Source organism: Mus caroli, chromosome 8 (genome assembly GCF_900094665.2).
Source record: "Mus caroli chromosome 8, CAROLI_EIJ_v1.1, whole genome shotgun sequence".
Taxonomy (NCBI): Eukaryota; Metazoa; Chordata; class Mammalia; order Rodentia; family Muridae; genus Mus; species Mus caroli.
In genome coordinates this window covers 64,633,432-64,646,160 of record NC_034577.1, presented here as the reverse complement: position 1 = coordinate 64,646,160, position 12,729 = coordinate 64,633,432, and the positions used below count along the sequence as shown (strand labels likewise).

At 49.8% G+C, this 12,729-nt stretch overlaps 1 protein-coding gene across 1 annotated transcript in view; it reads right to left on the bottom strand.

The window, feature by feature from the left end:
* Positions 1–1,448: 1,448 nt before the first annotated feature.
* The window catches only part of Tmem38a (transmembrane protein 38A), a 15,346-nt gene continuing 4,065 nt past the window's right edge, over positions 1,449–12,729 (bottom strand). Inside the window, exons 2-6 of the mRNA XM_021170509.2 lie at positions 9,005–9,161; positions 8,579–8,763; positions 7,436–7,523; positions 3,913–4,030; positions 1,449–2,871 (exon numbers count right to left, since the gene is read on the bottom strand). Coding sequence (XP_021026168.1) covers positions 2,647–2,871; positions 3,913–4,030; positions 7,436–7,523; positions 8,579–8,763; positions 9,005–9,161 — 773 coding nt within the window. The 3' untranslated portion in view covers positions 1,449–2,646. The remainder of the gene's footprint in view (positions 2,872–3,912; positions 4,031–7,435; positions 7,524–8,578; positions 8,764–9,004; positions 9,162–12,729) is intronic.

Sequence of the window (12,729 nt, the reverse complement as noted above, 5' to 3'; positions counted from 1 at the left end):
CTCTTTCAAAGGTCCAGAGTTCAAATCCCAGCAACCACATGGTGGCTCACAACCATCTGTAACAAGATCTGACGTCCTCTTCTGGAGTGTCTGAAAACAGCTACAGTGTACTTATATATAATAAATAAATTAATTTAAAAAAAAAAGGCTGCTTGCCCCCTTCCTCTCTTACTCTTGTTCTCTTGCTTCTCTCCTCCTCTTGCTCTCTCCTTCCCATTCCCTTCCTCCACCCNTCTCTCCATGTGGTCATGGCCGGCCTCTACTTCTCTACTTTCTCCCTCTGCCTTTCTCTGCCTCTACTACACTCTTTTTTTTTTAATTTATTTTTTTATTAGGTATTTTCCTCGTTTACATCTACTACACTCTTAACTCCCCTCCCATGCCCTGAATAAACTCTATTCTATACTATACGATCATGTGGCTGGTCTCTCGGGGGAAGGGATATCTTGGCATGGGCCCGCCAAGGCACTCCTTTCCCCCATACCTCACCATACCCCTATAGAACATATTCATTCTTTCTTTATCTTTTTATAAACACATCATATGGTGCCGAGACTTGGATTTAAATGCTAAATATAATTGTTTAAACAGTATAAAGAACCCCGTTCTCAATATCAGACAATAGAAGCTACCAAACTTGAATCCTGCTAAAATTAACCCGAACTTAAGACCCGGCTGTCAGAGTTCTCTGGCACCTGTTTGTGGACACCATGGCAGCCTGTTCTGGCAATGGTCCCTGACCACAGGCCAGCCAGCAGCTATCACGACTCCCTCCCAAAATAGGCTGGGAGGCTTTTTATTTCCATTCAGTCTGTCCAGTCAGAATATGTGATACCCTCGCCTTGGGTTGGAGGGCAAAAGGCTACTTCTTTGGGATCATCGCAGCTGCTCTGGGGGCTAATTCCAGGCCAGAACCCACTGAGGTTTATAGGCAATTTTCTGTCCTGACACCAGACCCATCGCTGTCAAGGGTTTATGGCCTTTCTTCCTGCCTCCAAATTTTAGCTACTGTGAAAAGCCATAATCACTAGGTCCCCTTTGCAGCACATTCCTGCAAGTGGAAGTGCTGAATGGCAACAGGAGTTTTCCCCTCCCCTCCCCTCCCCTCTCCCTTCCCTGCCCTTTCCTCTACCTCCCCCTCCTTCCCCATTCTCTCCCTCCCCTCCCTCCCTCCTTTTCCCCCTCCCCCTCCCCATTCTCTCTCTCTCCTCTCTTCCTCATTTCCTTCCTTCCTTTTTGGTTTCACTCAGGCAGGCTTGGAAACAGTGATCCTCCTGCCTCAGCTTCTGGACAGGTGTGCACCTTCCCACTTATCTTGGAGAACTCAGATATGCTTGACCCTGCTTCCCAGGCTTCAGACCCATCTCCTATCCCTGCAGGCCTGGGCCATCTCTAAAATAAGACTCTGCTGGATCCCTACATTTTGAGGCTGAATAAAGAAAAAGAGCTTGATTTACTCGCACGGGATTTATTGGCTGATCACTCACACTGAGCTTTGATTGACATCAAGGGGATGAAACCCCGGGAGCTTCCAGCCTCAGGACCTACCCTACCTCCAGGCAAAGTTATGAGGAGCATTTTCTCAACAAATGGGCTACACTGGGTACTTCAACTAGATCTGAGCCTCACATAAGCCTGAGACCAGCAGGACCCCATGCTCACCTCTCTCAGGTGCCCTGGAGACTTTGGCGACCATGGATGGCCCTTCCCCTGTATAAGGCTCGCTCCTCAGAGGAGCAGCATGACACTGTATAGCGAGCATGTGTGGATCTGTGTGTTTGTTGAATGACTGAATGAACTATGCTGATCAGGCATGAGGGACACCTGATACACCCAGAGCCCAATTGTGAGTAACCAAGGCTGTTGGCTCTTGGACCCTCTGCTCTGCACCCACACCTCTTGCCTGTGGGCACCTAGGAATTCAAGCCCCCCTCCTGTTAGCAGTCTGCCCTAAATGTGCCTGCTCAGCTGAGTATCTGGTGAGACCTTCTGGCCTCAAACACAAATGGCCTAACATACAAAGCAGCCTGCCACTGTCCTTCATGCTGCTCCAGTCTCCTTCTCACTAGCATGCTGCTTAAGAAACTGCTTGACATCATAAAGACCCTTTTGTACACAGGAGGACCTGGGGTCTCCATGCTACAGAACAGAAACAGAAGGCTCAGAGAAGGAAGGCCATTTGCCTAAAGATGCCCAGCAGGAGTCACAAAATTCTAGGGAGGTCCTGAGTGCGGAAGGACAGGGGACCCCAGCACCTGGCTCTCGAGAGGATCTAGATAATTGAGTCTCCGTGTGGCTTTAAATTCTTTTGGTTACAAGATATAATTAGACAGAACACAGAATGAAAACCAAGAGCCTACCAGCCAGGGCTTTGGGCCTACACTGTGTGCCCCCAAAGGCTGTGACCTTTTGAGGGGTCTGGCAGAGGGCAGGGTTTTCCACATCTGCTGAACTCCTCCACACTAATTTAGCCCACATCAGCCCTTGGAATTGCTGATGGCTCCAAACTGCAGATGAGGAAGTTGAGGGTGGCAGAGAGCAGGGCGGAGGGAGGGGAGGGTCTGAGCCCTGAATGCCCCTAAGTTCTGAGTTTCTTTGAGTCCACATCCTTCTACAGAGCACCCAGTGGATTCCTGGGGCCAACCCCTAATCTGCTTTCTTGGTCTTCTTCTTCCTGGATCCTTCGCCCAGCTCTTCCTTGGCCTTGGCAGGCAGGCCGGAGTGCTGGGTGCCTAGTCCCATGCCATGTGGTGCTCCATGGTTGTCATGGTGATGGTCGCCTCCCCAAGTTGCCCCAAACAGCACTGGGCAGATGTAACCCTCCAGGATATCAAATGGAGAACTGTGGGAGTGTGTGGCTGTCAGGAACACCTAAGGGGAGTCCAGGAAACACATGGTAGGAGAGGAGAGAGCAAAGGAGTAGTGAGGGGATTGAGCCAGCCCCAGCCCTCCAGCTTCCCATGCCCCCAAGTGCACAAGCCCCCATCCTGGACTCTGAAGAGGCATGACTTCCAGTGTCCACACCTGAGCAGTCTAGGGATGCTGTGACCAGTGGTCGGTCACCCATGCCAACAGTACCTCCCAACACCTGGACTTCAGGATTACATTTTGTTGTTGTTGAGACAGGGTACCATGTAGCCCAGGCTAGCCTCCTACTCACTATGTAGCCAAGTCTGGCCATAGAAGGTGTCAATCATCTGAAGCTAGAAGAGGTACCTCACTGTACCCCACCCCTGCTTCCACCATACTCACCCCTGCTACCTTAGGCCTCACATTCTAGAACTCTAAACAATACATTCATTCCCTCTCATGCCCTCCTTTTTCTCCTTCCTTGTTTTCTTGCTTGCTTTTCGTTTGTGTTGTTGTTTTGAGACGTAGCCCAGGCTGGCTTCAAATTTGCTGTGAAGCTGAACATAACCTTGAACTCCTGACCCTGGGCCCACTTTCTTGCCACAGGGCCCAGGGTTTTTGAAACAGAATGTCACTATTTAACCCTGGCTGGCTTGGAACTCGCTATGTAGCCCAAGCTGGCCTCAAACTCATATGGATCTTCCTGCCTTAGCCTCCAAGGCTGTGGTCTTCTCCTAAGAATGGACCATCTGTAGGCAGGAGCTTTCTGTGTTTGGGGGAGCTGGGGACAACCCTCAGCCCTGTGGAAGGACAGGGAAGGACCAAGACTCCTTTCTGGTTTGATCGGATTCCTGTCCCCCTACTCTCCCATACAAGCACCCCCAGCCTGTGCCTGGAAGTTCCTTCTTGCCATCTCCATCCCTACCTCCTTGGCCCTCGTACCTCAATTTCCTGATAAATTTCTTCCATCTATCTCAGGTGGACCAAGTCTTCCCCCGGTAGTTTCTGAGTACCACCACCACATCCCAGGGAAGTAGAGGTCACAGGGCAGGGGTAGCTTACCTTACATGACACCATAAACATGGTGAAGACGAAGATGAGGCTGGCCTTGGACACTGGGAGCCAGCGAGTCTGCTGCAAGGTGAACAGGATGGCTCCATACAGACTGGCCTTGGTGGGGCTGGGGTAAGATATAAATAACCATGGCCAGTCTCAGTCAGAGCTTCATATAAAGCTCCCCAGAGCCACAGCTGACCGACCAGAAGGCACCAGACCTGCCTTTCCTGGCTGGCAGCTGCCTGCTTGTTAGCTGACACTAGGTTGAGAAGTTCAGTCTGAGCTCACACTGGAGAGCAGAACTGGGCAATCTCAAGTCCGTGGAAGGTGGAGAACCTCTGGTGGAGACTATGCTAGGGGAAGGAACTCAGCCACTGAGGAATTCAATGGGTGGTGACATCCAGTCATGGAAATTAAAAGTCTGTGAGCAGTGGTGGCGCACGCCTTTAATCCCAGCACTTGGGAGGCAGAGGCAGGCGGATCTCTGAGTTTGAAGCCAGCCTGGTCTACAAAGTGAGTTCCAGGATAGCCAGGGCTATACAGAGAAACCCTGTCTTGAAAACAAACAAACAAGCAAAAAGTCTGTGACCAACTCAGGACTCCAGTTTTACCCTTTACTCTAGGCTGACCTCTGGCTTCCCAAGGCTGTGAAATGAATTGTTTCTCTCACTTCTGGAGTCCCTGGTGCTGCTCACTGTTCCGACAGAAGGATCTGCACTGTTACTGAGAGCTGAGTTACTGCCCCTCCTCAGCCACACCTACTTCTTCTGTTACCACCCAGTATGTGTCTCAGTCTCTGTCTCTAGCACTCAAGTAGGCAATTTTGGGGGAGTTGATTCTTTTTATTTTCCTGTTAAGTTTGAAAAAACTAAAAATTACTTTTTTTTAAATTTATTTTTTTTATTTATTCACTTATCCCAATATCAGCTCCCCCTCTCTTCTTAGTACCCCCTCACACAGAACCCTCATTCTTCCCTCCCCTTCTTCTTTGAGAAGGAGGAGCCCCCCCCAAGTATCACCCACATATATGACCCCTCCCCCTGGCACACCCAGTCTGCAGGACCAGGCACTTCCTCTCCCACTGAGGCCAGACAAAGCAGCCCAGTTAGGGGAACGAATCCACAGGCAGGCAGGCAACAGACTCAGGGACAGTCCCCGCTCCTGTTGCTGGGGCCCAGGCTGCTCATGTGCTACATATGTGCAGGGGGCCTAGGTAGAGGAGTTGGTTCTTCCCTTTGACCATGTAGGGCCTCGGGTGCCAGGCTTGGCAGCAAGCTCTCTTTACCCACTGAGCCGTCTCCCAGGCCTTGCACCTTATTTTTGAGACAAAGTCTCTTACCTGACCTCCAATCTACCATTTTGCTGGGTGGGCTAGCCAGTGAACCTCAGGGAATCCTGTCTCTTCCTTCCTGGTTGTGGCGGTTTGAATGAGAATGTCCCCAGTTCTGGTCCCAAGTTGGTGGTGCTGTTTGGGGGAGGTTGAGGAAGTGTGCTGCTGGGGGCAGGGACTTTGAGAACCAAAGGCCTTCTTCCTGTTTTTTGCTTATGGCTCAAGCCCTGAGCCCTGAGCTCTCTGCCCTTGGCCACAACACCTGCTGCTTGATGTGGAGTCTCCTCACCATTACAGACTCAGCCCTCTGGCAGGAAGCCCAAATGCTTGGTCATGGTGGTTTTATGCTGGCAACAGTAGCTAAGAGACCAGTGACAGGACAGGCGTGCTGCCACACCTGGCTTCCTTCTAAAGGTGGCTCCCAGAGCAATCACTGCAGGTTCTTGGGCCTAGCATCTTTCTCTTTTAATGTTTTATTTATTGATTTAATTTTATGTATAAGAGTATTTTATCTGCATGTGTCTCTGTAAACCACATGTAAGCAATGCCTGTAGAGGCCAAAAGAGAGCATCTGATCCCCCATGAATAGGGTTGCAAATGGTTATGAGCCAGCATGTAGGTTCAGGGAATCAAACCCAGGTCCTCTGGAAGAACAGCTAGCGTTCTTAACCTCTGAGCCATCTCTCCAGCCCCAGATGCCCACCATCTCTTGATTGAGATGAAGAGATGCAGGTTGTGTGGGCGATGGAGCCTGAATGGTGAATCAATGCCCCCACCCCTAAAACAGTCACCGTGTAGCTCAGGCTGGCAGGCAAATCACAGAGATCCTCCTGCCTCTGTCTCCCAATGTGGGGATTAAAGACTTGTGCCACTTTGCCTGAATGGTGAATCTTGTTAATGTGACAGTGCCCAAAAGTCAACCCGCAGAGGCTGGAGAGATGGCACTGTCAGCTGTTCCAAAGGACCCAGGTTCAGTTCTCCAGCCCACATGGCAGCTCACAGCTATGTGTAACTCCAGTTCCAAGGGGCCTGACACCCTCATACCAATACACATAAAATAAAGTTAAATAAATTATTTTTTAAAAAATCAACCCACAGGCAAATCTCTGGGCATATGTGGGAGGGATTATCTAGATTAGGTGAACCCAGGAAGAACAACTGCTGCTGACTGTGGATGGCCACAGGGCACCATCTGGACTGAACATGAAGGAGAAGCCATCTGAACTACACTACTGTCTGCTGGGTACAAGCTGTGCGCTGCTGCCTCCGGGCGTGGATGCCTTTCCTACTATGACGGTCTGTAGCCCTAAACTGTGAGCCTGTGTAAGTCTCTCTTCACTGAATTGCTTCTGTCAGTCACATATGGTGCCACAGCAACTGGAAAAGCCACAAAACCCTTGAAACACTAGGTGTGGAGAGTGTGGGTGGCTGCTGGTCACCTCATACAATAATGTGGTGGGCATGGGTTTGGGTTCAGCAGATGCTGGTCACCATCCAGAGGGCTAAGGAGGCATGTGAGACCGAGCCCCACTGGTGCAGTGGGGGTGGAAACTCCTGCAGGCTGCCCTCCAACCTTCCCAACACTAGAGAAGCGTGGGCTAGGGTGATGGTTCCATGGTTAAAGTGCTTGCTCAGAGCCAGCTGGGCAGCAAGCCTGGGCATGTGAGGGACTCAGGGTTTCACTGAGAGACCCTGCCTCAAAAAATATGACGGTCCCAAGCATAACCCCCAGCACACACATGTACACATGTGCCCACACATGCGCATACCACACAGACCTACAGGAAGATCGAGAAAAAAAACAAACAAACAAAAAAATGAAATCGATAAAAAGAAATATCAGCAGTGGTCCTATATGGGTCGTGAATGTTTCTTGTGTGGCCCTGCCCACTATCCCCCATGACCTTCCATGCCACAGGACCTGCCTTGCCTGTGACCCTCACTCCTGCTCCATTTCCTTGCTCCCTAACCACATCCTCACCTCGGTCCTGCAGGTTTCAAACCTGACAACTGGCCATGATTCTAGCCTCTGGGTAGAGGGTCTTTTGTAGCCAGGAAACTCCTATTCACTCTTCAAAACCCCAATCAAATATCACCTCTTTGCAGAAGCTCTTCCTATCCCCACCTTAGTGGCATCTAGAAGATGAATAATGTGGGGCCAGGCAAGGTGGAACAGAGGTCAGCAGGAGGGGTACTCACAAGGACATGTGCAGGATCTCATTAGTTTCTGGCTTCCAGACTCCTCGAAGCAACTGCTCCACGTTGGACAGGAGGGCAACACCAGAGCCTGCAGGGCAGGGCACCACTGAGGCAACTGGCCACCCTCACACCCTCCTTTCTTCTAGCCTCAATTCCCAAGGAAACACAGGACTTTCTGTTGAGGAGACTCTGAGCCTCAGGGTGACCATCCATTACATATGGGAAACTGAGGCTCAAAACAACTCTGTCCCCCAGTTTCACAGGTACAGTCAGGGCAAAACCAGCAGGAAGCAATCAGATATATCCCTCCCTACAAGGGGCTGTCTTAAGTCTCACTGTGTTGCCCAGGCTGGCCCAGGACTCCTAATCCTCATTGTCTTGAGTGCTGGGACAGGAGCCCACCCCAACACCTAGTCAACTACTGGGATTTTTACTTTATTTATTTAAAAAAATTAATAATTCTTTTTTATAGTTGTAGTCTGTGTGTGGGGTGGGGGTGCTAGCATGCCACAGCATGAATGCAGATGTCAGAGGACAATTTGTGGAGTGGGTTCTTTCCCTCCACCCCGTGGGGCCCAAGAGTGGAAGATATGATGGTGCACCTTTAATCCCAGCATGTGGGAGGCAGCAGCAGGAGGATCTCTGTGAGTTGGAGGCCAGCCTGGTCTACATAATGAGCTCTAAGCCAGCCAGGGCTGCATAGAGACTCTGTCTGGAAAATTTAAAAGTTGCAATTTGTGTATACTTTGTATGGTGGTAGGGAGTGTGTCCATGTGCACACACACCAGAACACATGTATGGAGGCCAGAGGACAACTTGTTAGAGCTTGGTTTCTCCTAGTGCGTGGGTTCCGAGTTTCAAATTCAGGCCATCAGGCTTGGCCTCAAGTGCCCTTCCCCACTGAGCCATCTTGCTGGCCATGATTATTATTAACTTTGTTGTTATTTTGTATGGCGTGTGTAGGTGGCGTGCACCATGGTGCTCATGTGGTGGTCACTGAATACCTTGTGGGAGTGAATGCTCTACTGTGTGGGTCCCAGGAATCAAATTAGGCCACCAAGTTTTGGCTGCAAGCTCCTTTACCCACTGAGCCATCTCACTGCGGCGACTTTTTTCTGTCCTTTCTGTCATAATTCTGTTTACCTTTGACCCACCCGGTGGCGATCATGATGAACCACCCATGGTGGTAGTGGTGGTGTGCATGATGGATGCCCACAGCGATCTTTCGGACCCTCACCACCTCCTTCATAGCCACAAAGATGAGTTTTATGGGCAGAAAGCAGACACACTTGTAGAAGAGGTCCAAGGGACAGAAGAAAATCAAGTACCTTGAGGACAGAAGGTCTATGATCAGAGGGAAAGGCGGGCACACTGGTAGTTGAGCTTAGAGCAGATGCAGAGAAGACCCAGGGTCAGGGGGAAGGGTGTCCACTGGCCACTGCGCTTTGCGCAGAGGCAGATGAAGAGGGCAGGCAGGATGGCGGCAGACTGTGACTAGGGGGTCCTTGGTTCCTTCAAACTCCCTCCTCCCTGGTGCCGGGGTCCTCCCTTCCCCGCCTCAGTGCTCACCACACTCCAGAGGCCAGCAGGATACTGGAGCTGTTGCTGAAGTAGTCAATGATGGGCTCCCCAAGAAGCAGGTCGGCCAGGATGTAACTCCCAAAACAGTGCAACATGGCGCACAGCCAGGACGCCACAGGGTGGCGCCGGGACAGTTCCACAGCTCCTGCGAGGGCACATGAATTCATCCCAGGAACATGCCACACCTGCTTGCATGCACCCCTTCTAGCCCCCCGGGTGCTGGAGATTAAATTCGGGCTTCTACAGTTCTTATCGGATGCTGGAATGGAAACCAGTTAAGCTGCATATTGAGCCGGCTCTCTACCACCAAGCACGGACTTGCCCATGCCCATTGAGAAAGCCATCTCAGGTCCCAGACGGGAGCCACTGAGCTGGTAAAGGCATTTGCCACCAAGCTGAGTTCCATCCCTGGACCCACGTGACTGATGGAAGCAGAGATCTGATTCCCGCAGGTTGCCTCCTGACAAGCACTTTCATACCTGCTGTGTGTGAATGTTTTGCACTCACAAAAGCAATAAAAGTAGCCTAGCATGCCTTTACTCCCAGCAGAGGCAGGCAGGTCTGTGAGTTCAAGGCCAGCCTGGTCTACAGAGCAAGTTGTAGGACAGCCAGGGTCACAGAGAAATCCCATCTCAAGTAAACAAATGAATAAGTAAATTTAAGATAATATTTGTAAATTTCCACAGTCTTTGTTAATGGTTAGGTTCTATCTTTATGTCACTATTGTCCTCACCTCATAAAGCCACAGCTGGGTGTCTCCTGGTGCATCTGCTTATCATACAGAGCCCCTCCCTTTCTGACTCGCTTCATTTAGCAGAGAACAATTTTAGGACCAAGCTGTCAGCCACATAGGTCCATGTTCGAACCACCTAAGGGCCCTTGTTATCTGGATATGGTCTGGTCCCAAGGTTCACAGGAAACTGGTCCCCAAGGTGTCAGAGTTACAGGTCGGGGAACCTTAAGAGTTGGGTGTACTGCTCAGTAATTAGGTGGGGATGCCAAGACTAGCCTGCTGGAGGGAGGACCTGGGAGAATATGGGCTGTGCTGAGTTGGTAGAAAGAATTTAGCTAAGGGTTGAGAACTTGCCTAGAATGTTGGAAGCCTTAACTCCCATCCATAGCACCACATAAACTTGGTGTGGTTGATGCAGGCCTGGCATCCTAGCACACAAGAGGTGAAGCAAGTGAATCAGAAATTCAAAGCTGGGGCTGAAGAGATGGCTCAGTGGTTAAGAGGAAGAGGACCCCATAGCAGCTCACAACTATCTGTATCTCCAAGCTGACACTCTCATACAAACATTCATACAGGTCATCCCCCTACATACACACATAAATGTATTTAAAACTTAAATTATATGAACAAAAGAATACACAAAAGCAAAAGCAGCCTTGTCAGGTGCCCTGGAATGTACCTTAGGTGAGGAAGGGAGAAGAGGGGGAGGGGAGGGAGAAAGGAGAGAGAAGGGGAGGTAAAAGGATGGGAGGGGACAGAACCCTCACACCCCAAGCCACCCTGTATCTATTTAAAGCATACTTCCCCTGAGAAGTGACCCCCAGGAACAGCCGGTGAGTCCACTGAGCCAAGGCTGTCAAGCATTCCTCCAGCTCCACAGAAAATGACACTTGCATGTGCTTCTAAAAATAGCTGCCAGGAACAGTCTTATTCCAGGGTCTTTGTGCCCTTTGGGGCCATCTTAAGACAGAACTGAATGGGGCAGGGGGCTGAGATTTCAGTGCATGACCCATGACAAACAGGCTCTAGGCTTTGTTTCACAAGCACCTCCTATATAAAGCATTATGTCCCCTTTTGGCTCTGTCTGAGCCCAAGTGTCTGTCATGAGTCTCCAGTGAGCCTCAGTTTCTTTGGATGTCAAAAGGCAGAGGGATGGGTTTATGGATCTTGAGGTATAATGGCTCAACTCATTATCTTTAGTTTTAAAAGGTTTACTTTGTGTATGAGTGTTTGCATATATGGTGCCTGTGCATTGTGTGAGAGCAGCATCTGCCAAGGCCTAAAGAGGGTGTCAAATTCCCAAGAGCTGGGGTTACAGATGGTTGTGAGGGACCCTGGATCCTTTGCAAAAGCAGCTGGTACTCCTAACTGCCAAGCCACTGCTCCATCCCTGTGTATGTATTTATTTATTTTGGCACAGTGCCTCACTCTAATCCAGACTGGCTTTTGATTTACCATCCTCCTGCCTCAACCTTTCCACTGCAGAGAGGACAGGCTCCAGTCACTGAATCTCACTCTCCCTGTCTCTACTGCTCCATCAAAGGTTGCCTACCCAGGACAAAAAGAAATTGCTTAGCCCTTAGCAATTATACCAGAGATATTCTGGGGCCTAGAATGAGATTGAAATATCTAGGGGTGAAATTTCACACATAAATCTTAAATCCACCCACTGTGGACTGGAAGAGTAATCCAGTTTAGCATCCTGCCCAGAAACTCCCAACGAGGGGCTGGAGGCATGGCTCATGGGTGGAGCCACTGCCCAGAATCCCCCAGTGTCTTCTGGTATCAGACTAATCGGGGTGGGTGGGAATAGAACTTGTCCTCTTAGGTGGGTGTGGTGGCACATAGCTTTAATCCCAGCACTCGGGAGGCAGAGGTAGGTGGATTTCTGAGTTCGAGGCCAGCCTGGTCTACAAAGTGAGTTCCAGGACAGCCAGGGCTATACAGAGAAACCTTGTCTCGAAAAACCAAAGGGGAAAAAAAAAAAAAGAACTTGTCCTCTTTTCCTTTTTTTAGTGCTACAATGCAGAACACAGCATACCTCAGGAGCTACAACCAAAATTACAAAGCTTTGCACTTTTCAATTTAATTTTGTTGTGAACCTAAAACTGGCCTGAAAAAGAGCTTGTCTATTAATTGGTGCTGTAGCTCAGGGAACATACCTGAAGCCCTGGACTCCATCCCCAGCACAACAGAAACCAGGCAGAAACCTATGCAGTGGCATAGGCCTGGAATCACAGCAGTCAAGACTCAGGAGGACCATGAGTTTGAGGCCAGCCTGGACCACTAGTGAGAGCCTAAAAAAAATGGAGTCTACTTGGGCAGTGGTGGCACATGCCTTTAATACCAGAATTTGGGAAGGAGAGGCAGGCAGATCTCTGTAAGTTTGAGCCAGCCTGGTCTACAGAGTGAGTTCTAGAGCAGTCAGGGCTACACAGAGAAACCCTGTCTTGAAAAACCAAAACCAAAATCCAAAAAAGGTTATTGTTGGGCATGTCTGTAGTCCCAGCACTTGGGAGATGAGGCAGAAGACTCAGAAAGTCAGGGTTCTCTTTAGCTACATAGCCAGTTTAGTCCCACTTGCACTACATAAGGCCAGTTTAGTTCAAACAAATGAAGGCTGGTTCTAAGGGTAAAATGCTTTCCTAACATGCACATAGCCTTGGTTCCATGCCAAGCACATGAGTGTGGTGGGGGACACATGTCATCCCAGCATAGGAGTTGGGGTAGAGGCAAGCGAATCAGAAGTTCAAGGTCATCCTAGACTATAAGATAAGGCTAGCCTGTGCTACACAAGAGCATGCATCAAGAAAAGGTAAGGGGGGCTTGGCGATATGGCTCAGCGGGTAAGAGCACTGACTGAGTTCAAATCCCAGCAACCACATAGTGGCTCACAACCACCTATAATGAGATCTGACACCCTCTTCTAGCGTGTCTGAAGACAGCTACAGTGCACTTATTTATATTAATAAATAAATCT